Source organism: Montipora capricornis, chromosome 3 (assembly GCF_036669925.1).
Source record: "Montipora capricornis isolate CH-2021 chromosome 3, ASM3666992v2, whole genome shotgun sequence".
In the NCBI taxonomy this organism is placed as follows: Eukaryota; Metazoa; Cnidaria; class Anthozoa; order Scleractinia; family Acroporidae; genus Montipora; species Montipora capricornis.
In genome coordinates this window covers 20,226,826-20,251,632 of record NC_090885.1, presented here as the reverse complement: position 1 = coordinate 20,251,632, position 24,807 = coordinate 20,226,826, and the positions used below count along the sequence as shown (strand labels likewise).

General features: G+C 40.3%; 2 protein-coding genes across 4 annotated transcripts in view; one reads left to right on the top strand and one right to left on the bottom strand.

Moving 5' to 3' along the window:
• Nucleotides 1-9,473, bottom strand: part of LOC138040846 (uncharacterized) — a 32,557-nt gene extending 23,084 nt beyond the window's left edge. Inside the window, exons 1-4 of one of the 3 annotated variants that reach the window (XM_068886540.1) lie at nucleotides 9,330-9,473; nucleotides 2,440-2,511; nucleotides 1,039-1,133; nucleotides 499-579 (exon numbers count right to left, since the gene is read on the bottom strand). In XM_068886540.1, the coding sequence (XP_068742641.1) occupies nucleotides 499-579; nucleotides 1,039-1,090 (133 nt within the window). In that variant the 5' untranslated portion in view covers nucleotides 1,091-1,133; nucleotides 2,440-2,511; nucleotides 9,330-9,473. Of the gene's footprint in view, nucleotides 1-498; nucleotides 580-1,038; nucleotides 1,134-2,439; nucleotides 2,512-2,591; nucleotides 2,706-9,329 lie in introns of those variants that run through there. The other 2 variants (XM_068886538.1, XM_068886539.1) reach the window with 2 other exon arrangements.
• LOC138040847 (uncharacterized) overlaps nucleotides 6,705-24,807 on the top strand; it is a 24,400-nt gene continuing 6,297 nt past the window's right edge. The window contains 16 exon segments of the mRNA XM_068886541.1: nucleotides 6,705-6,887; nucleotides 7,319-7,402; nucleotides 9,553-9,706; nucleotides 12,010-12,112; nucleotides 12,660-12,798; nucleotides 13,873-14,076; nucleotides 14,716-14,840; nucleotides 15,755-15,896; nucleotides 16,599-16,709; nucleotides 17,951-17,986; nucleotides 19,022-19,681; nucleotides 20,139-20,461; nucleotides 22,553-22,697; nucleotides 23,417-23,653; nucleotides 23,829-24,041; nucleotides 24,492-24,604. Of these exon segments, the coding sequence (XP_068742642.1) occupies nucleotides 7,342-7,402; nucleotides 9,553-9,706; nucleotides 12,010-12,112; nucleotides 12,660-12,798; nucleotides 13,873-14,076; nucleotides 14,716-14,840; nucleotides 15,755-15,896; nucleotides 16,599-16,709; nucleotides 17,951-17,986; nucleotides 19,022-19,681; nucleotides 20,139-20,461; nucleotides 22,553-22,697; nucleotides 23,417-23,653; nucleotides 23,829-24,041; nucleotides 24,492-24,604 (2,766 nt within the window). The 5' untranslated portion in view covers nucleotides 6,705-6,887; nucleotides 7,319-7,341.

The following is a 24,807-nucleotide window of genomic DNA, read 5'->3' as shown; positions in this document are numbered from 1 at the left end:
TGAAGAAGAGGGAGCACCCTCGAAACGTCTGGTTTATGTTTAACACTGGCGCATTTTCTTCATGAACTTTTAGAACCCTTTTATTAGCTTTGCACGCGCGCACACTTGGAGGAAATGTTCACTCTTGAACAACAATTATTCAACACGTTGAATATGGCAGCGTGAACGTTAGCGCTCAAAACGCCACCGCACACAGGGGGAACACTTACGCCAACAGTCACGAGCGAAACTTTGCTAAGCCGATAGCTCTAGTGTGTGGCGGGCCTTAAGCTCAACGTGGCAGCAGGCCGAGGTCAAAGGATAGAGACTAGATAGGCTTAGGAATTTTCATCCTTTTGCAGAATACTGTTTGCCGTTCAACCTAAAGTATCACATGCTAGATCTCTTTTTAAAAAAGTACAGGAATAGTGAGGCTTATGACACAGCGAAATGGCTCTCCTAGATCATAGCTTTAGTAATCTTTCATCCTAAGTAACAGTACTGGCATTCTGAACTAACCTTTTGAGGAAGGGAAGAAAATTTTCCGAAAGCGCATATGCTGATTGATCATCTCGTCCCTGAATCCTTCGGAGAATTGGCCTGTTGGAGTCATGATAGATTGGGTTAATCTAGTGCGGCTGCCTTACCCTTTTGTTAGAGCGCTGATTTGGATGCTGGTGGTCTAGGTTCAACTCCCGTTCTAACCCTTTCTTGAGCCAAAGAAAGGGCTCAAGAAAGTAAACTCTAGAAACCCCTTTTCTAGTCACACACTTTATTTATTTTTTTTTTTACTTTACTTATTTATTTATTTATTTATTTATTTATTTATCCTTAGGGACCAATATTATGAAACTAACAGGATCTACGGATGGTGTTGATCATATTTCACATATTCATTACCATGAGGCTTGACCCAACCCCACAAGTTCCCACTTCCCACAAGTTGAGCCTTGGATACCGCCATCTGTGCATAAAAGTTTTTTAGTATATTTATTTTGACGTTACTTTATATGAACAATGAATCGGTGAACAAGAACAATTTTAAATGAAAATACTCACCCAGGAAATATCCTACGAGCAGTACAGCAAGGAGACAAGCAGACGAGGACATGCTCCAACCTTAATTCACATTCGTGCACGATGAATCATCAACTCTAAAGAAAAATTTCTGTTAAGAGGAGGAGACTGAAGAAGACTGACGCTTTTCCGCCAGTCCCTGGCAATCCGGCTCTTTTCCCGACTTCATCAACTTAGGTCTCAGCTCACATGAGTCCAATTTAAAATGCTTTTCAATGCATCTTCGGAAAAGCTTCGAATACTTCTGGTACGAATTGAACCGTGCGCTAACAACAATTATTATTCTTGGAGGGCTCTGACTAAGTTCACGATCATACAAAACAAGTAGCTGAGCTTAGTGAATGTAAAATGGTTTCTAATATTACTTCTCAGTAAACGTTGTTAGAGAACTTACTGTTATTAATTTTTTTTTTTTTTCATTCAAAACGTTCTCAAGTGAAATTTTCAGCTGAATTATTTTTGTCAAAAATAATATCAAAATTGGGTAAGTTTTCAGTGGCAAAATTGGGCATTGTTTGTTAGCCTCACATCCCTTCTTGTTGACTTCAGCTCCAAAACCACATTTTTTTTAAATGAAAGTTTCGTTTTGTTATGACCATTTATGCGCTGAATTCTAATAGATTACCAAGCTGGTCGAGGAGCAGGCTTTATACCAGCCAGTTTTCCGCGGTAAGATATCTGCAAGACATATACTAACTGCTGTGCACAGGGCATGCAAGAGATCAGACAAGTCAAAGATAAAATTCTTTGTGAATTAAGCTACTTTTGATGATAATTGTTGCTTTGAAATATATTTTTCTGTTTGAAACTAAGGCAGACTAGGACCAGATAAAATGAAGCAATAATACGATCTGATTGATGTGAATGTACAATATTGAGTTCGTCCTACGACCTTAAAAATACGAAAACCTTGCGCTGAAAATGTTAGAGTAATAGTTATCAGTGGTTTAAAGTGAACTCCCTGGCAGGCTGGTAGCAGATATGCTCTGAGTTCCTCAGATCCCGCAGGGTGAGTTTATGCCATGCGTATCAGTGTAGGCAATGCCGTCTATTTATTTTAACTTCAAGATTAAAGGGAGACAACAAGGAAGTAGACTTGAAGTTGGTAATGTTACACGTTGAATCATGTTATATGCATAAACCAGCTCATTTATTATAAGGGGAAAAACACTTTACCAATTATCAAGGGCATCATTTTGCGTGTTGTGACGTCGAGATTCTAAACAGTTTATAAACAGAGAAAGTTGTTTGCCAACCTTACAAGGAAACTGATAAGAGCGACTAACTTTTAAGTTACGATTGCACGAGTGCATACCACCTTAAGATGATATGAATCAAAATAGGAGAAACGTTAGAGATTTACAATAAAATTAAACCACTTACGCAAAAGTAGAATTTGAGCTCTCTTGTCGCGAGATTTCGTTACGCCTTTCCTGTTGGTCTTTTGTTTGTAAGCTATTTTAAACAAAATAATAACAGGTATGGTGAATCGTTTCGCAGAATTTATAAAAAAAGGTGATATTCACCGCACTTACAAAGACCTTGTTCCTTATATAATACAGAGGATGGATATAATTACTGCGTGGGGTGGGAAACTTTGATCCAGTCAAGAAATCAAATGTTCGGTTCTCAGGAAAGTAGGCTTGCAACACATTAAAGATGCATCGGCAATTTACACATCTTGTGGTTAAATTGACAGCTGTTTTGTCATTCGTTCCAGACGTGACAAGACCACCAGTCCAGTTTACAGGTTTATTGAGAGCATTTTGGCTTATAAGGACATTGCTGAGCTCGTCACGAGGACTGAAAAGAACATATTGTTTCGGTTGTTCAGGTCGGAGGACTTGTTACGAAGCTATGCAGTATTCATCAGTGTATCACGGACTGGTACGGTTACCGAAATTAGCGGGTCACCTTTCTGTCCATGTAGCACCCATGGATCCGTATCCCGAAATCGCTGAAGACTCAGTAGTCTCGCGTTGCTTAAAAAAGTTTTCGCTAGTTTTTATGCACTCTTTTTTCACTTTTTTGGAAGCTGAACGTTTCCTGATCTCATTTTCGACTACTGAAGTCGCTTTTCAGTACCATGACTTAAAGCTACCGACCGGTCGACCAATTCAAGCACTTGGAAGAACATTGGACTACCTGCAATAGCTCACGGGATCAAAATCTCGGCCCTACCTGCTTTGCAATCGTGCTTGAAAAAGGTTAAATGTTCTAGTCCTCCCCGATAAGGACAATGAATTATATCACTTGTTTCGTGATCACTGAGGGAGGTTAGTAAAGGAAGATTTCCTTTGCTACGAATCAGTTTGGGCTGAAACCGAGGCCATGGCAGTTTGAATGTGATCACCCCTCTGAGGGGCATTTGGTAACCGTTGGACGGGAAAACCTGATAGAACTTCTAGCAAAGAGAGCAAAGACAATTCTAGGCTTCAACTGAAAGAGTAAAGGGAAAATCGTTCTCACAGTTACGTGCGCAAAGAAAGCTTGACCTCTACTTACGACTTCCACCGTACACTCGTTACACTGCCTCACCCCGAATCGAATGAGCCATGGAGACTTCTATAACGGAGTGTAAGCCAATGAGTCTGACAAAAGTCTTCATTAATCCTTCTGATACTACACGAGCTATAAGTATTTCATTCTGTAGTACAGCTAACTTGACGTCGATTATCGACACATTTGAAAAACTACCACTACCACTACCCTACCACTACCGGCACCAAATCCACTAGCACTGCCACTGCCACTATCACTCAATTGCCACTACCATTACCACTCCAATACTACGAACACTACCACTGCCACTTTCACCGCCATTACCACTACCACTCCATTGCCACTACCACTACCACCACCACTACTACTACTACTACTACTACTACTACTACTACTACTACTACTACTACTACTACTACTACTACTACTACTACTGCTACTACTACTGCTGTATGACTGATTCGTTGCCTGGAAAATTTTAATTGGAAAAATCTATGTGCCGAAAAGGTTACTAGGATGTAGTATTTGAGTGGTAGTGGTAGTGGCAGTGGCAGTGGCAGTGGCAGTGGCAGTGGTGGTAGTGGAAGTGGCAGTGGTAGTGGTAGTGGTAGTGGTAGTGGTAGGGGTGGTTGTTGTTGTTGTTGTTGTTACTGGGGTATCAGTGGTGCAACGATTGCCGTGGGCTATTCCTTTTTTGTAGACAACACTGACCTAGAATATTGTAGATGGAATGCGGGACGGATGACATGATATGGTACGAAAAAGAGAGCCAAGGAGAATGAAATCGACTAAAATTGAATGGAATTCTGGCATGTGAAGGATAGACCTTCCCGATAACACTTGGTGCTTTCCCGCTTTAGCACTCTCCCACTGAACTTGCTCGTGCATTTCGTGATTTATGGTCACTCGCATTATTTTGAAAGTTCTCAAATTGCACTCGCCGCATAAGCTCTATTGTACTCTATAACCTATTTATGGAGCGTTTTCACCACGTGACCAGCAGCCATATTGCATTACTGAAACAAAAGAAAGTATTTGCATAAAAATAGAATTCAATTCCCGGAGGATTAGTTTGGTACACAACCAAGGCCGCCATTCCTTTGTTTCGGAACACCAACATGGCCGCCGTGACGTCATGTGAAAACGTCCCATACAATAAGAGCACTTTTTCGTATCTTCGCTTGCCGATTGCAGTGGAAAAATCGCAAAATAGAGATTAAAAATGTAAAATATAAGCTCAAAGTAGTTGGAATTTTTAAAAACGTGCTCGAAATTTAGAAATAGGACTTTAAAATTCGAGCACTATTTGCGCTCTTATTTTACATTTTTGAAACTCTTTTTTCGCGATATTTCCAGTGCAATCAGCAGATCAGGACACTCGCCGCCGGAAAAGAACGGAATCAAAATTAACTGGGATAGGGCAGTACTTATTCTCAGCCTTTTTTCTATTGTATTTAGCCTGGTTGGACGTTTTCTTTAATCATTATCATTATCATTATCATTATCATTATCATTATCATTATCATTATCATTATCATTATCATTATCATTATCATTATCATTATCATTATCATTATTATAGAGAGGACTAAGAGCAAAAGTATCGTTTGCTATCCTCCGCTCAGCTCTCCTTTGGGGTTTACCTCGGTGTAAAAGCCTGTGAAACTTTTTCTTTGTTTTGTTAGCTCGTGGTAGGGTTAGGTTATTGTTAAGGAGCTTATCTTTATTTCCAATTTTTTTTTTAGTCAGAATGCTATCATGACATGAATGTTTCTTACTACAAATAAGAATATCTTCGTAAGTTTATTGTGCTTCATACTAGCCTCTTTTTTAATGGAAATGAATTGCAAATAGGTTTTAATTTTTTTGTTTTTTTTGTTTTACTTCTTACTTGTAAATAGCAATTTTCTTGGAATATGTTAATAAAGGGATTATATTTTATTAAAAATTATTATTATTATTATTATCCTAAAGAAGAGTATCGAACTTGAATGAAACCTTGCGGAATTCTCGACATAACTCAGTCCCGCTGATTGAATTATTCCTCAGCAAAGGAAAGGAAAGGAACCTTATTTAATCGTCTATTCATCTAGCGCTGGAGCTCTAAATGGGGACACTGTAAACTGAAATCAACAAATTAACGCAAATCAAATCAAATGTTGGTTTTCAAGGAGAGGGGAAAACTGTCCATTACCCGTTGAAAAACCTCTCGGGGCAGAGTAGAGGACAAACAAATTCACCCCATCCCAGCAATAACAAATGCTTCATTTAACAAAGGCTAAACCCAATATCCTGGCACAATTGGTACAACTGAATAAACTTAGAGCAGGTCGAATGATGTTAATGTTGGTTTATTGAGACCGCCGAGAGAAAATTAACCTCTCAACAAACTCAGACTGGGGCGTCGAATCCGAAAATCGATCTCGGGCTACATGGATGGCCCGGGGCTACATGTACATCGATGGCCCGGGGCTACATCGGTTACCCGGGGCTACATTGATGGCCCGGGAGGTTAAACTGACCATCCCCAATGCACCAATCATCAACGTAAGCCGCATAACGCCGTCGTCGTCGTTCTTAATCCTGTTACTGCTGCTGTTGCTAACTTGGAACTTAACCGACCATTATAAAGCCTCCATCACATTCATCTCACAGTCCTCAATTGAAAATGATAACCGGGACATATACCAGACGTATATAAAGTAGCCCACAACAAAAACCTCCCACCCTCCACGTAAACAAAGATAGCACTATGCTGTGTGTACAAACCTTGAAAGCATCCTTTATTTTATCGCGATAGAGTGGACGCCCATTCCAAACATTTTTACCAGGGCTGCAGGTAAGCCAAGAATCTGATGTTGATACTTTTGCAAAGGGACGTAACTTTCCGTTTTCAACAAATCTCAACTAGAACTACTCAGGTAGTTACTGATGGAACATTTTTGCGAAAAGCCTGCATTGCAATCCACACCTGATTCACGGTAAGGAAAAACATGTATGTCACAATTCTGAAGCTCGCAATGATTGTCACGAAATCAGTTTCTTTGCGCGCTAAATATTTATGAGACGGGCTATCAATTATAAAGCAATCTCTCTTTTTTCCTTTTCATCGAGTTATTTAAGGTGACTCGTTTGCCTTAAATGGCAGGAGAACCTGTATTAACAGTACGAAATTGACGAAATTGGCGAAAATTAATGTGGCACAAGAGGAAGCAATGGGTGACAAGTTCGTTTTGTTCCTCATGTTAAATTCTCTCAGTTCTCCCTAGCTAGAGTACGGCAAAGCGCCTAACAAAAATGAGATATGTTAAGTTCGGGTTTTATCTCAGGTATGTTATCCTTTGATGTTTTATTGTTTGTAGTATAAGGATTATATTATACACAGATATAATGTGAGAAGAGACCAAATTGCCAATCAATTGCGGAAGTAATAATATTCTATTCTTTATTTTTGTTTTGTTTTCCTTGATGAACCCAATCATGATTGCTTGCCAAAATATTACAAGTTATTCTGTGATATTGTAACACAAGTTGTGATATAAAACCTAAAAAAAATGGCAACTAACAACAGCTGAAGCGCATACAAAGATAATATTTCGACAATCATTGATTCTTAATTACTAGACATTGTCCATCCGCAGTGAACGTAAGTCGAGGGGCGTGTGACCCGGCATTACACAAAATTATCTCACTGCTTGAAAGGCCAAAACTGCTAATAGTTCTCTGCTGAATAGTATTTTCTCTTCTCTCTAATATATAGTTTTTCAGATGTGAAACATCAGAATGCAAAGTTCTGTGCCAATTTTTCTGACTTTACTTCTCATCTTTGCTGGTTGTATGACAGGTAAGTACCAGTATCATTTGAACGCTGCTATATGAGTCCTGGGGGGGGGGGGGGGGGGGATCCCATATAAAAAGGACGGGGGTGCTCGTTGTACCTTTTAGGGGTTAAAAAAGCGGTTTTGGTACCTCTTAGGGTGTTTAGCCTCAAAAGGTCCATAGCGGGAGCTTTAGCGGTACCTTTTAGGGTATTGAGCAGAAAAATTATGACAGGAAACATTTGACGATTAACTTTTTTTTTCCGACGAGCACTCCCACCCCCACCCCCGGGATATGAGTTTGTTAATTTAGTTCGTATAATTCGTTTTACCATTGCATGGCAAAAAATCCCCCCATTTCAGGCGTCAGTTCAATAACTTTGACTGTTGTTACGACAGGTTCGAAATTGTTTCGTCTATATAAATGGTAACGATAAGTGCCTTTTCCAAACGACAGGACAATAAATGCTCCAACGAAACTGTTAATTAATGGCTTAATGACCTGAATTCCCATTAGTCCGCCTTCTTGGTCACGCAGCGAATTAGAGCAGGTTTACACTAGAAGAAATTGTTCCGGATTAGTTACGAATCCGGAACATTTTGGCACCAGATTGGTTTTGCCGTTTACACACAAGAGGACGAATCCGAAATAAAAACTCCCAGGTTTGGCAGAGAGATTTTGAATCGGAAATTTTAAAGTGGGAACTTTGAATCCGAAAACTTTTGAATCCAGAGAGATTTGTCGTGTAAACGATTTTCTCTCGAATCGTCTCCCGATTCTGGATACTTTTCCGCCTGTGATCTTTTGAATTTGCGGTAAAACCAAAATGGAGGATCTATTGCTAACAATGCTGGCGCTCTCCCGTTGCCTGATCTTATTGCAGGTTCAGGCGATAAATTTTATTATGTGGATCGCAATATTTCTGAAGAAACGCAAATTATTATCGCAAGGAAGTTTAACGTCAGCCACACTTAATCGCCGACGACGTCGTAGATGGCAGGATCAAAGAGCGAGACGGTTTTGGGTGAGGCCAGGTCGAACAAGTGCCTGGTGGGACAATATGATGGATAATGTCACGGTAGCCAGTGAGTGGAAGGAAAATTTCACAATGTCCCACCCTACCTTATGGAACTTTATGAAGATCGTAGGCCCCTACTTGAGAGAAAATCAACGAGAAGGAGGCGTCCCATTTCACTTGAAACTCAGATGGCTGTTACTCTTTACTACTTGTCAGATGAAGGGAGGTACAGGAAAGTTGCAAATGCTGTCGGAATTTCTCGGTCATTCCCGGAGTTGTCGTTGTGTGTAAATGGTCAGGAATCCCAATATCCTTTCAGTGTAAACGCCTCCGAATCCGAATACTCTAAAATTGATGAATCCGAAAACATTTACGAATCCGGAACAATTTCTTCTAGTGTAAATCTAACCCTTCAACATATTTCTGGACGAGTTCAGTTAGTTTAGCAGAAATCCAAATAGAAATTATAGCTTTACATGAAGCTGTCCTTCCAGGCGGATGCCTATCAGCTTCCTTGCTTGTCCTGGCCCAGTTAGTATTTGAATAATCTTGTAATTGAGAAAACTTGTGAACTCGAAATTGTTTCAAATTCTCGTCTTCACAAGTTTTTTTTCTTACAAGAAAAAATTACCTTTAACAGAGGCTTCAAAGCTCAAACGGTTCAGGGGAATATTCGTGACATTCATTTTTTGTCATGTACTTAAAATAACTAATAATAAAGAGTAAATTTTAAAAAATTGTCACCATTATCCTACATCTTAGGACGAAACTTTGGAGCCACTTGTCAGCGCTAATATTTCACCAGCTTCGTTAGTATTTGATACGCAAAGTAGTAATATATTTCCAAACAATTTAATTTATGTTCAATCTTTGATTTTTGGAAGGGGGATGGTTGTTAACAGCCAAATCATATTAAAATGGATGTAAGCCTTACCTGATTCTTGAAAAATGCAATAATATTGTTAAGCAGCTTCCGTGAGATTTCTGTGAGATTCACAAAAAAAATTACGTAAGGTTATCTTTACCCTTTAATTAAGAGGGAATAAGACCCACCCACATCCCACTGCACTTATGCATGACTTGTCGAGCATAACTAATTCAGCGTCAGGGCATTCATGTAGGTATAAGACCTGACTGGTGTATGAATGTATGTTTAGGGTCAAAGATTCGGTATGAGGTAAACACATACACTGGAAACAAGTTTGGTGCAGGCACAGATGCTCGAGTGTTCATTACCTTGATTGGAGAAAAAGGTCGATCAAAGGAAATTGAGTTGGAAAGCAAAGGACGCAATGATTTTGAGAAAGGACAGTAAGTGTGATTCATTGCCTTTTCCATCATTAAGGTCCATTTATAAATATTTGTCGAACATCTCGATACAAATTTATGCAAGGCCTCACATCTCTATTGATTAACCTCAGCTTATAGCTTAAAGCAATCGCTTTGGTGATTAACAGTTCAAACTATTCAGAAGTGTCTTTTTGGTTGAGTCGCTGATCGCACAGAGTTACCAAATGTCATTCTCTGTGAAATTATCAATATTCACACACACACATTGACAACATGTGCTTTTCAGGACCAACGAAATATAATATATAGATTTAGCCAAGCCTAAAAGGGGAACTCCCTGGTTATTTATTCTTACTGCCTGTAGGGTTAGTGAAAATAAAAGGCTTCGACTTGTCCGCGTTTTGATGTTTCCGGTTGTTGCTTTAATAATTAAATCATTTTCTTTGCTTTCTTCTATAGAAAAAGTCATTGCCTAACTAGTGAATTCCACGGTACATTTTACGCAAAACCGATTTCACAGGAATCAAGAAGCGATGAGTACGATATCGGTTTTGCGACTGAAATTTACTTTGGAATTCACCAGTTTGGCAATGAATTTTTCTTGAACCGCATGAGTTTTAAAAGAAAACAACAACACCCTCAGCGAGGGAATGCAAAAGGAGAAAAGCTATTTCAGAGTCAACCGCCAATAGCCAGCGAATAGGAATCATGCTAAAATTAGAAACCATAAAAAATATTTTCACAAAAAAGAGTTTTACTGATGTACTTTATGCCACTTTATCTCTGAAAACGAGATCGTTCACATTTTGATGTATTTCATTGAAACACACCAGGTTGGCTAGGAACAAGAATCGGCAAAATACGGCAATGCAACCAAGAAAGGATCCGTTCCAACACTTAAATAACGTTTAGGTGCTTTAAACAAACTTCTGAAAACACAAGCTAGTAAGAGTTCCCCCTAATTTTACGAGACCTCATTGCGATTACGTGTTTATAACATACGGGCAAAATTTTCTTGTCACTGTCGAGGTACAACGAAAACCAGTTGGGCAAACGGATTAAAGAAAACTTGTTCGCTCTCATTTTCGAGCAAAACAAACAAACAAATCAAACTTTTTCTTTATGTCCAAAAGAGTACAGATAATTGTTATTTAATTCCAGTTGACATTCCTGAACAAAGGAAAAACCGATTCAACCACTTTTTGAAAATAACAAACGGTTTAGTGCCCAAGAAAACGATTTGTGGGGTAACTTCTTCCACTAAGTATGAGCTATTACTGGTATTCTGTTTTGTCGTTGTCGTTCTCTTTCGCTCTCCTTTCGTTTCTGTTCTAGTCGTAGGTCCTCCAGGCATCATGTAACCTTATCAGAGCTTCTAAAGATATGCTAAAAATTGCAACTCTAAGCAAATTAAAAATAAATACTCAGCTTTAAGTTTATATCCCTCCGATGCTTGACTTGAATAACTGCGTAGCCGCCAGAGTGGTCTACAGCTATCATGATATGTCAAACTGGATTGAAACCAGCGAAAAATGCAGAAAGCAAACATATTCCAAACCGTTTTCCACCTGAACACGAAAAGCATTGACTGTGAAAGAACTATAGTTGACATAGTATGGCCGTGTAGCCGCGTCGAGCCACAGAAAGCGCGCGAAAATGAAGCCTCGCTTATGTTTAGGTGAGTTAACCTGGGTTGAGCCTGCAATCCAATCGAAACCAGTACCTGATCAGCGGTCAACTTCAAAAAAATAGCTGACCTCGGTGAACTCTAAGCTTGAGCCCGCGATATGGTCACTTGATACTGGTCAAGGGATACCTTGTTTTGATGAGTCAGTTGATCAAAACATGGCTGTCCAATATCAAAAATGTATGCTGTAAACTAGCATGATACGGGTGGGGTGGACGTACGTACGTACGGACGGACGGTCGATGACGTCATGGCTATAAAACCAAAATTTCTCGCATCGATGGATTACCGTATTTTCTTAACTATGGCGCTCCACGCGCGGAGCTCCGCTACAATAATACCACAGAACAGATCTCACTTTTTTGAGAGTCCCAACTGACCAGTAGTCTCCTTCGCAGCCGTTTTTTTGGATGTCACGCAACCCTGTGACATCCAAAAACAGGCTGCGAAGGAGACTAACTGACCAGAGGCAACCAGTTGGCTATTTACAAGTGCAGCCGAGAAATTCAGTGACCCAAGGACTCCCAGGATCAAATTTAACCAGTGGTCAGAGCGGGTCTTGAAGGCAAGCGCCGTAATTGTAACCACTGGGCCACGCTGCCCTTTTCTTCAGAGTTAATTTCCTAATCGCTTTTAGGAAGGATACATTCTTTATTGAAACCAAAGATCTTGGAAAGCTGGCGGCCATTAAAATTCGGCATGATGATAGCTGGTTTGGATCCGGATGGTTTTTAGAAAGGGTGAGGTTTTTCGCTTTTTTCTTTTTTTAATCAAAGGATTATTTGCATGAGATAATTTTTCTCTGCTCGTAAACAAGAGTTTCAATTTTTACTAAATAGATCACTTAAGAAATCATTATTGTCAGTGTGGATACACTCAATTATTTATAAACTCACAGAAATCAATGACATGACTAGGGTTACGTCATCAGTTAAATTCCGAAAAGATATAACCGGAGTGAAGAAAATAAAATTTGGAAAAAAGCAACGCAGGTAGCCTTGTGGTTAGAAACTTATTCTAGTTCACGTGTTGCAATTGCTTAAAAAGAGTCCTCCTTCACCCCTTATATGTTTTTTTTTCTTCTTAACATCATGATGATCATTATAACCTTTGTTCGTTTAACTGATATACATATTCCTTCACTCTTTTTCCGCCGCTGTTTTACATGTCCACACGTACAGATGTAGAATTGCCCGGTCGAATTGGAATAACGTCAGTGTGTGAGAATAAGGGTGGTCCTCATTAGTTTACTTTTATTGTACTATTTTGCTCCTTGTGAAATTCCAGGTTAAGATAAAATCGGCTGACGGATGTGTGTATGAGTTTCCGAACCACAAATGGTTGGCCTCCACCTATGGAGACAAAATGATTGCGCGGAAGCTTGTTGGCAGGAGTCGATGCCGAAATGTAGAGTCTCCATCGACAGGTTAGCCAATCATTACATACCTCTTGAAAAAAAAGGATTAAATCTTGCACTAGATTTATGTTAAACTTGACGACGTTTCGTCCGAAACCATCGGAGGCCAATGGGTCAATGGTGGAGTCGTGGCTAGTGACGCAATACGCGTGACTAGTCACATGAGAGACGGCGCGGAATGTTGCGTAAGAAGTTGTCCCATGCATGCGATAGTTTGAGGCGGAGGTCCCCCTTCTTGTTGAGGCTGGGTGTCTCAACCCTCACCCAAATAGCCTCTTTCACCCCTCGCTCGAACCACCGTTCTTCCTGGTCCAAGATAGCTACCTCTGGGGAGATTTGGTGCTCTTTTGTTTTGGAATGGGTGTAGACTGCGGAGTTCTGGGCCTCCTAAGTCTAGTACAAGATTTAATCCCTTTTTTCAGTAATGCCTACTAGATGAATAATCTTCACAGTTCATTACATACCTCTTATTAACCGAGTTCAAGGTCCGTACCGTAAAATTACGGACCAAGTTTCTTCCCGTTGATTTATGTCCCAAGCGCCATTAAACCAGGTCCAGGCCATTGCGAAATTTAATGTAATTCAAACTTTTAAAACATAGTTAAAAATCCCCTCTAACAAAAGGCATGCTGCAGTCCCGTAAAGTAGACGGCATATTTGACGAAAAAAACCTCAGCAAATGTTTGTCTTAACAAAACGTCCAATGCCTTGACTTGGTCTTAGTATTTAAAGCATAATTCAATATTGGGATAGAAAAAAATTCCTGTACTATATGCGCTCTGAGCAAGGGAAAATATTTTACTTTTTATCTCATGATTTCAGAGTAGCATTGCGCTTACGCGAAACGGCAAATGGGATACGTTAGGCTACTGCTTGTAATTAAAAAATTAACCTTTTTCTTTCAAGTTGTCTCGCCCCTTTACAACTAGATTGATATCTTGATCTAACTGACAAGAAATGGGTTAACTTCAAAGTCATGTTTCGTCCATTTTTGGCGAAACGCAAATGTCAGTCTCACGGCATTTTCCCTTTCACGTACACGCGATGTTAAATCTCTCTAATAATTTTTATTGTAATTTGTAGGTTGTCGGGATATTTTAGGTGTGAGCTCGGGACTAATCAAGGATATACAGCTGACGGCGTCATCATCTTACGATGAGCATCACCAGCCTTACCACGCACGCCTAAATAAAACTGTCGAAGGATCCCGTGGGGGGTGGTGCTCGGCTTTCGCTGACGAAATGGAATTTCTTGAAGTCAACTTGGGAAACAGAACTAACATTTCAGGTTAGGGTCCAATAAAACAACGTTCGTTCACAAAATGTGACTCTTCATCCTTGCATTAATAGGTAAGTTGATTTCCGACTATTCTCCATCTTTGGTCGCTGGCATGTAACAAGCAAAAGAACTGAAGGTCTTTTAGCGCTGTACTATACTAAATCCGTCGATTGACATGTTACGAGAAAACTTTTTTTACTTTAATTTCTTTTTGTTTCACCACCCACGTGATGTTGGCACCACACGCAGCACCACAGTTTCTTTAGAAACTACCCCTTCATTCAGGTCTTGTTTAGGTCTAACTAGACCTAAGGTTAGCTTTAATGAACGTTTAGGTTTGTTTCCGTATTGGTAAAACATGTAGCTTACAAGGCGTGCTACACTCTTCGACCGCTGTCCCATAAACGCGTGTGCTGCATCCTCGATCAACGCCTTCGATATAGCTTCACCCAAAACAACTAAGCAAGTGTCTTTTACAAGGCCAAACCACAACACCAGAATTCTCATCCCTGCTTGTACTGCCCAAATTGTTAAGTGCTATCCTTTGACTTCCCCTTTGACCATTAACACGGCTTGGTTTTGAAAACAACAAAAATAAATTGCTGGAGCCGCTGTTTATTAATACGAATATATGATCTTTTTGATTAGGCATTTCAACCCAAGGTCAATCTATGTTTGACAACTGGGTTACAAGGTATGAATTGTCATACAGCTTAAATGGCAAACACTGGTTTATGGTAAAAGACAAAATGAAGAATGGCGGCGGCACCAGGGTAAGCAAACAGGGTTTTCGTTTCAGGGACGAGGTCGGACATTTTGAAAGGTTGTTTTACCATTTCACGTCCGGTACTTTGACGCTTTTACGACTTGGGTATCTCAGGAAGCCATGGGCCGAAGAAACAGACAATCGCGCAACAAATCCTTCACACTTGCAAGAAGTCATATCGCCTTACATGATTTTGCTTACTAAAAGGATTAATCGATCTTATGGCATTTCATTCACGCGATAAGTTAAGTTTTCTTTTTTTTCTCCAGTCTCAAGAATGTAAACAGCATTTCTGAGAGTTCCATACCTCCTTGAGGGTTTACTCCCAAGGCACTTGCAATCAGCCTTACAACGGAAATTAACCATGTCCGGTACTTTCCTTATCAAATCCGGTACTGTGAAAAGCTATCGGAAACCCTGCAGCACAGTTCAACGGTGAACAACTCAAGCAAATGCCATGATTAGTGTTGTAAGGTCAAGGCAAGGCGGATGCATAATAGTGGTTTTCAATAAAGTATTTTTCCTAATTTGCCTTAGTTCGTTTTTCATTACTACGCTTAGTGATTCAGTTATTCTCGACCAATCAGAGGCCGCAAAAACAAACCCAATCCTGACTTCGCAGCGGGTGTTGCATGACTTGCTTTACGTTCTGATTGGTTCATTTGATTGTCTGCCTCTGGTATGATTGGCCAACGTAGTTACTTTTGTTGTCATTCCATGATGCGTTTGATTGGTTTTCAAAGAGGGTCTCTGGAAAAAGAGCATCTCTTACAAATTAATAACATTTTCTCTCCCGCGATCATGCATCAATTGCACAGAAGTCCTTTTTCCTCTGGTTATATTACCGGTATTCCAAAATCGTTTTCTTTTGTTGATTGCTTGTTCGTTTCTATTCATACATTCCTCGTGAAATTTTGGCAGAATTTTACTGGTAACAGGGACAGGAACACGGTGGTAACACATTGGTTTCCTACGATTACTGCTCAACATCTTCGTGTTCTTCCTATGAAGTGGAGTGGTCTTACAAACTGCATGAGGATTGAGCTGTACGGCTGCAGAAATGGTAAATATACATCAAAACAACAAGCGACTACTAGAGAACAGTCTTGCTCAGCGTCACAACCAGATTAAAAAGCTTACTGGTAGAGGTACCCCTGGGGAATACTCTTAACAAGCACAATCGGTTATTCCATAAAGCCAGTTTATTGTCCCGGCGTCCACGTGTATCCAAATATAGGAGAATTTCACACTAAAAATATCTTTTCTTTGCGTGGGACACAAGAACACCACTTAAAGGTCTTTAAAATCTGTAAAAGTTGTTTAAGTTGATGATGTATGCCAATGTGGTTTCTACATATACAAATGAAATTGAAGTACAGGTGTCAATTACCTGGAACTCAATGCCAAAGAAGTTACCGCGAGGCTTTGACGGAACCAACTCATTATTGCCTCCCTTGAGCGAGACTGAATTTTGGGCTAACTTTCGATAATTGGAATTATTATTCTTCAATTCTTACATAAACAATACGAAAGTAGGACGGAGTGAAAACTCCAATGCGACTTTCTTTTTCGTTTTCTACAATAATGAATTTCAATATTTTAACAAGCCTGCTTTGTTTGATTTGTAATTTTTGTTATGTCTCATTTTCTGCAATCATCGTATAAACGGATTCCGCTCCTATTCCGAATTTCCGTTTCCATTCTGGTTTCCGGGTTCCTGATTTTCCTCACGCCCCTTCCTAAATTCCTACGTTTATTTTGACAGTGAGCTTGGAGGCATCGACGGAAGGTACTGCGGCGAAAGAAGCCAAGGAAATGGCTGAAAAAGGCAAACCACCAGCGAAAAGTAATGGATATGTAGAGAATCAGATAAAAGGTTACCACTTTTTTCTCACTATCATTCAAAAGCAACGAAGATCAGGGTCTTCATGCCTCTTGATCACCAATCGTTTTTGTAGATGTTGATAACTCTAGGTCGTTGGCCATAAGACAATAGAGAGCTTTAGATTTGAGAACGGGAGCGAGTGTGACTTTACTAGCGCATCATGCGCATCACGAGATTGTTGCTCTTAAAAGGACTCGTACTTGCATCGGTTCCTTTTTCCTTATATTATCTACAATCATTCTCAGCACGACTACGAGAGCGAGATACACTTATCAGATCTCACGTGGTCAAAACTTGTACTCGTATTCGCTCTCACCCTCGAATCATAGCTTGCTCTCTGTTGATGATGAGGACGATGATTCTGATGATTATTGACAACGACCATGGCCGTTTGATGATTGACAACAAAAGAAAGATGTTCATGTTGTTAATCAGGACGAGGAAAAAGAAAATAGAAAAAAGAGCGTAGCGGCAGTGTCACGCTATTTTAGTCAAAATTCAAAACACTAAAACACGTCTTTGCGTCAATGAAGACCAAACAATAATGCTGTTGTTTTGTTGCCGATGGCCATTGAAGTGCACTGAAGCTACTTTTTGTTCTTTGAAGCCAAGGATGGAGGGGATGGAAATGGATTGAAACTTGAAAAAATTGGCAGGCCAGTTTTTTTCAAGTTTGGAGATGTTGTGCTCCGAAATTCGCCAAAAATTAAATACGAATAGTTCTTTGTGCCACTATTTCATATCATCTCAGTGAGTTGTCGGGAATGTTATACGTGTGAGCTAGATTGCTAATTTAGATTTTTACCCAGTTTTAACTTAAAAACAGTAGATTTAGCATGAAAGTGCCCCTCTAAGAACAAGGTCTGGATTCTATTTGCAAAGACTAGTGCGTTTCACAGGGGCGGTTCTATTATGTATCCCTTTCTTTGTTTTTCATCCTTTCTGCGAATGTTATAATCGACAATTATTTACCGAAGTGTAGGTAAATATTCACCACTTTCACCGACACTGAGGTGAATGATTGTTCAGTTAGTGTACCAGACTAATACGCGTTTATCGAAACAATTAAGACTGCCGCTAGCCATTTTGCTCCTTTTCGGCTGCTCGAGGGTTAATGGTACTTGCTTTAAGGCACCTTCCAGTTGACCAATCAGAGCGCGCGAACAGCACTATCTAGTAGTGTGGTGTAAAACAAATTTGAAACATTCAATGTTTTTTTATGGTTTTGACAGAGAGGCTCAGTGTACAAGATCTTAAATTACTGGCTAGTAAGTAATCATTCCTGCCTTTTATATTCTTTAAGCCAATATACTAGGAGTGAAATACACCTTATTCCAAAATGGCTGCCATTTCAGTATCCTTTTGTCAGCTTGCAAAATAGCACTTATTGCCTTGTTCTTAAACTTAAAATGCAAAGAAATATTTAACCTACTTGAAAGAGGCAAAAAGGGCTAATTTGCACGCAAACAAAAGAATACTAAAATGGTGGTCATTTTGGAAAAAGTTGCATCCCCACTTTAAGTTTTTATGGTTGAAATGCAAAGGCAATGGACAGACCAAGGATTTTGGGAGTACAATAAGGATTTTTCTCCATGCCCATGAACTGCGGAGAAAACTCTCAAAAAGGAAATTGGTAAAGTAAAGTAAAGTAAAGGCACTTTATTTAACGTCGGTAGTTCCTTCAGTTACGAAACTGGTATCAATGGAAGCCGAAGGTGCGCCCTTTACCCCCCTCCCTCTGATATTTAAAGCTATAGCTACACGGATCAGAGGAAAGTCGAAACAGACGTTGAAGTCACCGAGAATTGAACCGGGGACCTCTTGCTCCGAAAGCCGAGCACTAACCAACTGAGCCACGACTGCTGCTGGTCAAATGAATTGTCATAGCAAAGAACGACAAATGCATTAACACCAGTTTCAACAGCCAAAATCGAACCCTTACGAGATAGGACTTAAATGATTAGAGTGTAATGTGAAGTGCTAGTTTTCTACCCCATATGAACCATGCGAGCGTTAGCCCCACCAATGGAAAATGGGCCCACACAAGGACAGAGAAAAACTCTGACCAGGGTGGGAATTGAACCCACGAACTTCGGGTCAGATCACCGCTGCTCTACCGACTGAGCTACAAGGTCAGACGAGAGCAGATCGTTGGAACTGAAGATGTTAAAGTCACGGCAATGAACAAGTACAAGTACAAGGAAGGATTACGTTTTGTGCTCTGTGCTTGGAGTAAACCTTAGCACGTATATAATAAACGCAAATTCTGGTTTGTTTGGTTTTTTTTTTTTTTTTTTTTTCAGTTCTCGAGAAATCAGTCGTGTATCTACGCTTTGAGAACATCTACAAGGACAACATTTTAGTGGATGAATCACAACAACACAATAACGCCAAAATCGTAAACTTTGCACGAATCGGCTTCTTCAGTGAAACCTGCGGTAACGGCGTTGATTTGAATGGAGGGGACATTCTGTTAAACGGAGCTTCGTTTCACAACAAACCACGCGTAGCGATTACAATTGCAGCTTGGATAAAGCTGTTTTCAGTTGAAGGAACAAACTCATTGTTTGACACAATCGGTGGAGTAAACTCCACCCATGACAGTGGTCAATATCATTTAGAAATCGATGGCGGTTCGGTCAGGTGGTTTCACAGAAATGAACAGGGTCTAATAATTTTCAATGTCACGTCAGAAGTCATCGTTCCTTCACACGTGTGGACTCACGTTGCCTGCACTTACGAAGCTAAGCTGGGCCAAGCTGATATATATGTGAACGCCAAGTTTATTTTGAGGGGGGAAGGCTCAGGACATTTGTCGCAAGACTGGCAAGAAAAAGCGGGGATCGGTGAGCATAAGGGCGAAAGATTATTTGACGGACAGGTTGATGAGTTTTATATGTCTAATGAAGCTTTAAGTCAAGAGGATATCAAAAAACTGATGCAGCGATGTGAGTTTGAGAAGGGTAAGTATGAGAATTTGCTCGGGTACCGTGGCAAAGTTAAGTAAACAGTCTAAACTCATTTTGATAGTGTTCCACGTTCAGCTTCTATTTTTATTGAACTTCATCTGATGTAAACCTACTCTGTAGGACAACCGCTTTCAGTAAGCATTACTTCTGCGAACTGGTTCAGTTGGACTACCTTGAGGGTTGCTGTAGGTTCAAACTCTGGCCGGGCCAACACGCGAATTTAAAAAAAAACACTCAACAAAAAGTTTAAAAAGACATCTGTAAATCGTTAGACCTCAATCAATAAACTAAAGGCCTCGTCTAGAAACATTTTAACATTATCATAAATTTGGAAGGGCCTTAAATTAAGAAGTCGTTCGCAAAGACTATATCCAAGTCATCTTTTGCATAAGGTCTAGGATGGACTGGGCTTTTTTTGAGGGAATTTTGGCAGCCATTTTCTTTTCTGTAGAATGCTTTTCTCCACTGGGAATGGAAGACATGCAAATCAAAGACGGGCAGATTACTGCATCTTCGACGGACCGCTTTCATAAGCCGTTTTACGGTCGATTGAATTTAGTGTCGTTCTACGATGATCCACAAAGGACAGCCTGGTGCGCTGACGAAGACGATAAGGAACCTTATCTCACAGTTGACCTCAGAGAGGAAAAGACTATATCTGGTGTAGCCATACAAGGAGCATCATTGACTGAAAATTACGTTACAAGCTTTAAGCTTTGCCACAGTCAGGAGGGGATACGGTTTTAGTGCGTCAGTTAAACTCTTACGGGAGAGGTGAACAAAAGTGCTTGTTTCAGAATATATAGTTTTAGCTCAATGACTACAACCTTTACTAAAGACTGATTGGCTGAGACAGATGGCATTTTCCATTTTGGTAATTGGCCCGGGCATAATCACTTTCATTATTTTCATGCAGCAAATGTTTTTAGCAGGGCTGGTTTCATTGGTTTGGCGTTGTTGTATAAAAAGAAAATTTGATTCCGCTTATTTCGCGCGTTTTAAGGCCTGTACACACGAGGGAGCTTGCTGCTGAAAGACGCTCCCGAAACACGCTCCCGGGTAAGTACCCCAACCAGTACACACGAAGGACACGAAGAGGGAGATGAATGATGAAACAACCGGGAACTTTGTGAGTTGTGCACGAAAAAAATAAGCCAATTTGATTGGCCAACTGGAGACACGTCATGTCACGGCAAGCAAATTTCATTACACACTAGGAGGTTTGCTCCTGAAACAGACTCGTGCAACAGATTTGCCCCTGGAGCTTGCTCCCTCGTATCAAACCAGTTTGATATGAGGGAGCAAAACTCGGGAGCAAACATATTTTTTCGCTAGAAATCGTTGGTGCAGACGAGGAAGCTTTGCTACGGGAGCGTGTCGCAGGAGCGTGCTGCGGGTGCAAGCTCCCTCGTTGTACCGACCTTTACAGGTCATTGACGCTGAACACTAAGATGGCTTCCTACGGAATTGCGCAAGAGCGTGCGTTTCATAAGAAATTTTGCTCTTTATATTATAAAAAAGCGCCGAAATTGCCCTCGTTGCTGTGTTTCGAGCAATTTCTGCAACTTCTGAAAATACGCGTGATATTAATCTTCGATTTTACTTTGCCCAAAGCGATATTACCTATACTACCTACACTAAAACAAATCTGTTCAAACATTAGCGAGGGCAATCAGCTTGTTTTGAGAGCGATGAAGTAGTGGACGTTACTATTAATAATACAGGATATGTACCCGCATTCAAACGTGCAGGGTTCATAAGTAATCAAAAGGATCAAAAGTTGTGATTTAACACAATTAAGTAGACATCCATTGATAAAAATTCGCTTGACGCTTTCAGTTCGAACACGCGGAAGAGAAACGACGACGGCTACGACTACGACAACGCCACAAAGCAATAATATCATTGGTTAAAAGAGCATAAATAATCGTGCTGCACGTGCAGCACGGATTTTAGCAAGTATGTTTGCGGTCCTCTGCATAACGACGACGTGAAATCACCAAATTTGAAGTTTTGACGACAACGTAAGCATGCAACAGAGAATCCTTCATTCTCTATTTTAAATATGAAACCGCTCGTACCGATTAATTTTCAGGATACTTTGCCGACCCGAACTAGACTTAATAATCGCGAAAGACTTACAATAGAGCCAAGTTATATTTTGAGGTGACGTTTTCGTCGACCGTCGCCGTCGTAGATCTTAAATTCCCTAATGTTATTATGACTACGGTCATGAAGCATCCTTCCTCTCCGCACTGGGATCAGGTCGTGTGATCAATGGCTGGGATTATTAGTGATCTTGTCCCACCGTGATTTTTCTCCTACTTGCAAAATGTCTTTAATCGGAATAAAATGACTACATAACCATACCTATGGCACGCTTGCAAAGCTCATCGATTCGACAAACAGATTTACTATACATCCAGGTACGCTCCTCCATACTTTAATTTCATACAAGAATGAAGACATGATCAAATTAGTGAACAAAGACGACTTATGTAGACCTGTACATAGAGCGGTTTTCAATTGAGTGTCGAAAGTAATTAGCGAATTGCTTTGGTTTAGGATCACTTCACTCAGTGATTAGTTCAAAGTTCTCGCGCAATTTTGTTAACCAAGCAGAAGTGAAACAAAAACCAATCGTGGCTCGCGCGTGCGCATTTGCACGCGATTTGAGTCGGCTACTTGTAATTACTTAGAGTTTTCATTGGTTTGCCGGATTGTCTCAGTCCTTTTTGATTGGCCAAAGTAATTACTTTGGTTTTGGTTTTACGACACTCAATTGAAACTCGCTCTATGTGCATATTAAAATTTCTTTTCTTGGACATGTCAGTAATTATGTCAGCGTGTTCTTTTGGATTCTAGTCCCTTCAAGGAAATGAAGACAAAAATTCAGTTAAGATACATTGGCTTGAAAGGCTCTTCGATGGGAGATATATTCGCCTATATCCGTTGTCTTGGTACGGGGACCACATATGCATGAGAATAGAACTCTATGGCTGTATTCCAGGTAAGATATGGTTCGTGTAGAAGTGTGATGGTGTAGAGGCTCCTCAGCTTTTGGGTCGCCTGATGGTTGGAAGGCTAAAATAGACGCCATATTTTTTTTTCTTTGACAAAGAACTTGTTCCCCGGTTTTGTTCTCTACAAGGGTGTAAAAGCGGTCAATAATGACGTGCACATCTATGAGATAATGGAAGATTGTTATTCATTCTACTTTTAAAGTTATTACCTCCCAGGAAAACATAATTTTGTATTTGGAGGAGAAACCACCACTTGAATAGTGGCAGTCCGAAATGAACGCTTCTTGTTGAAGAACCATGATTTCAAGGTGTTTGAATCAGACTTGCGCGAGGGTATTCGACTGGTTGAACGGGCTTTTGATGCAGCACATGGAGTGTTTCAATAAACACAATAGACATGATCTCTATTCAGATGGACTACGTGTATTGATCTCCACTCTCACCCTCCAAGGGTAAACATTTTACCTTCTGTAGGGGCCAAGGGCCGGTTGCTCCAAGCCTGGTTAGTGCTAACCGTTGGTTGAGAGATATCAAAACCTACAGGTTTCCACCGTATTTATCGCTGGTTAGTGCTAACCATGCTTCGAGCAACCCGGGCTAGGGAGTAAGGCAAGCTAAATTTCATGAAACTTCAAATCGACTAATATAATTATTGACTCCACTTGTAGAGCACACTGATGCGAAGCAACTATATAACTATTTCCAGGTTTGTTATCTGACACTGTTCAAACAGACCTTCCCATAACATCTATACGGTTTGAGTCTCCCATCGATCCATTACTTTCTTGGGCTAACTTCGGCGAGTGCAGTGTCAGCTGCGGAAAAGGAACGAAGAAAAGAGTAGTCAAATGTCAACCGAAGGGCAACGAGAAGAATCAAAACTGCCCACCAGGAGCGGAGACCTACACTCAGAGAATTCCATGCACCAAACCTAGCTGCCCAGGTAAGATTTCCTCATCGGATTTCACTTGCAAAATGGATTCAATGTAGCCATGCAACTGTTTATTAACAGAAGATCATAGATTTAATAGATAATAAACTATTCGTGGACCCAAACAAGACATTTGACGCATGATTTTTTTTAATTTGTTCAGTTGGTTTTTCATTGTAATTTTCAGAGTGTTTCTTGCCAATGGGCATGTCAAATGGCACCATCTTGGACCACGAGATATCGGGTTCATCCACAATAGATGAAGCGCATCCCGCATTCTATGCTCGTGTGATTACGAATCGACACGAAAGTGTGTCTACAAGAGGGAGCTGGTGCGCTAAGCTGGCAGATCACAACCAGTTCCTTGAGATTGATCTAAAGAAGCCCAGAGAAGTAACAGGTCAGTGATTTCCTCATTAGCATCAGAGCGTCTAACAGAAAATAAAGACACAGAAGGAGAGTACATGTACAAGGTAAAGCGGGGTTGTAGAATTTAGAAAACCTTAGTCGTTTCTAGAAACTCGAGGTTTCCTTAACGTCACCTCGGACCACAGGATCTCATACGAACTCATTGGCGCCAATGTCAGTACCGCATAATTATATAATTGTGTCACCGCCCTGCAAATGGAACTTCATTTTTACGTTCTTGCAAGAAAGCTCTCTCAGTCGCTTACTTCCTATACGGATGTCTCAGGAAAAATCCTTTCGTTGCTGTTTTGATAGCAGGGTTTGCAGTTAAGGTTAGGGTTAGGCTGGCGTGCAAAACCTCGGGATGAACGCTACACGTTGTTAACTGTAGTAATTTTTTTAATGTGTATGCCGCGCAAATTAATACTAAAATGATGTGCAGGTATAGGAACACAAGGGCAAGTGTCCGATGACCGTTGGGTGTCACGATATAGGATTACGTACAGTGCAAATGTCTTAAAATGGACAAACTACACAGAAGACAACAAACAAAAGGTATTTACCCAGAGTCATCCTTTTTTTTTCCCAAAAAAACTTTTTTTGCTTACAAATACGTGCCATGCCAAGTTATCCAAGTTCCTAAGCTCTCTATTCATTAAAGTCATGCAAACGTGTGCTTTCTCTTTCAACCTATGTTCACCTTGTCTGCCATGTAACTTATTACATTTATGTGTGCATGCTTTTCATCATGCCATGTC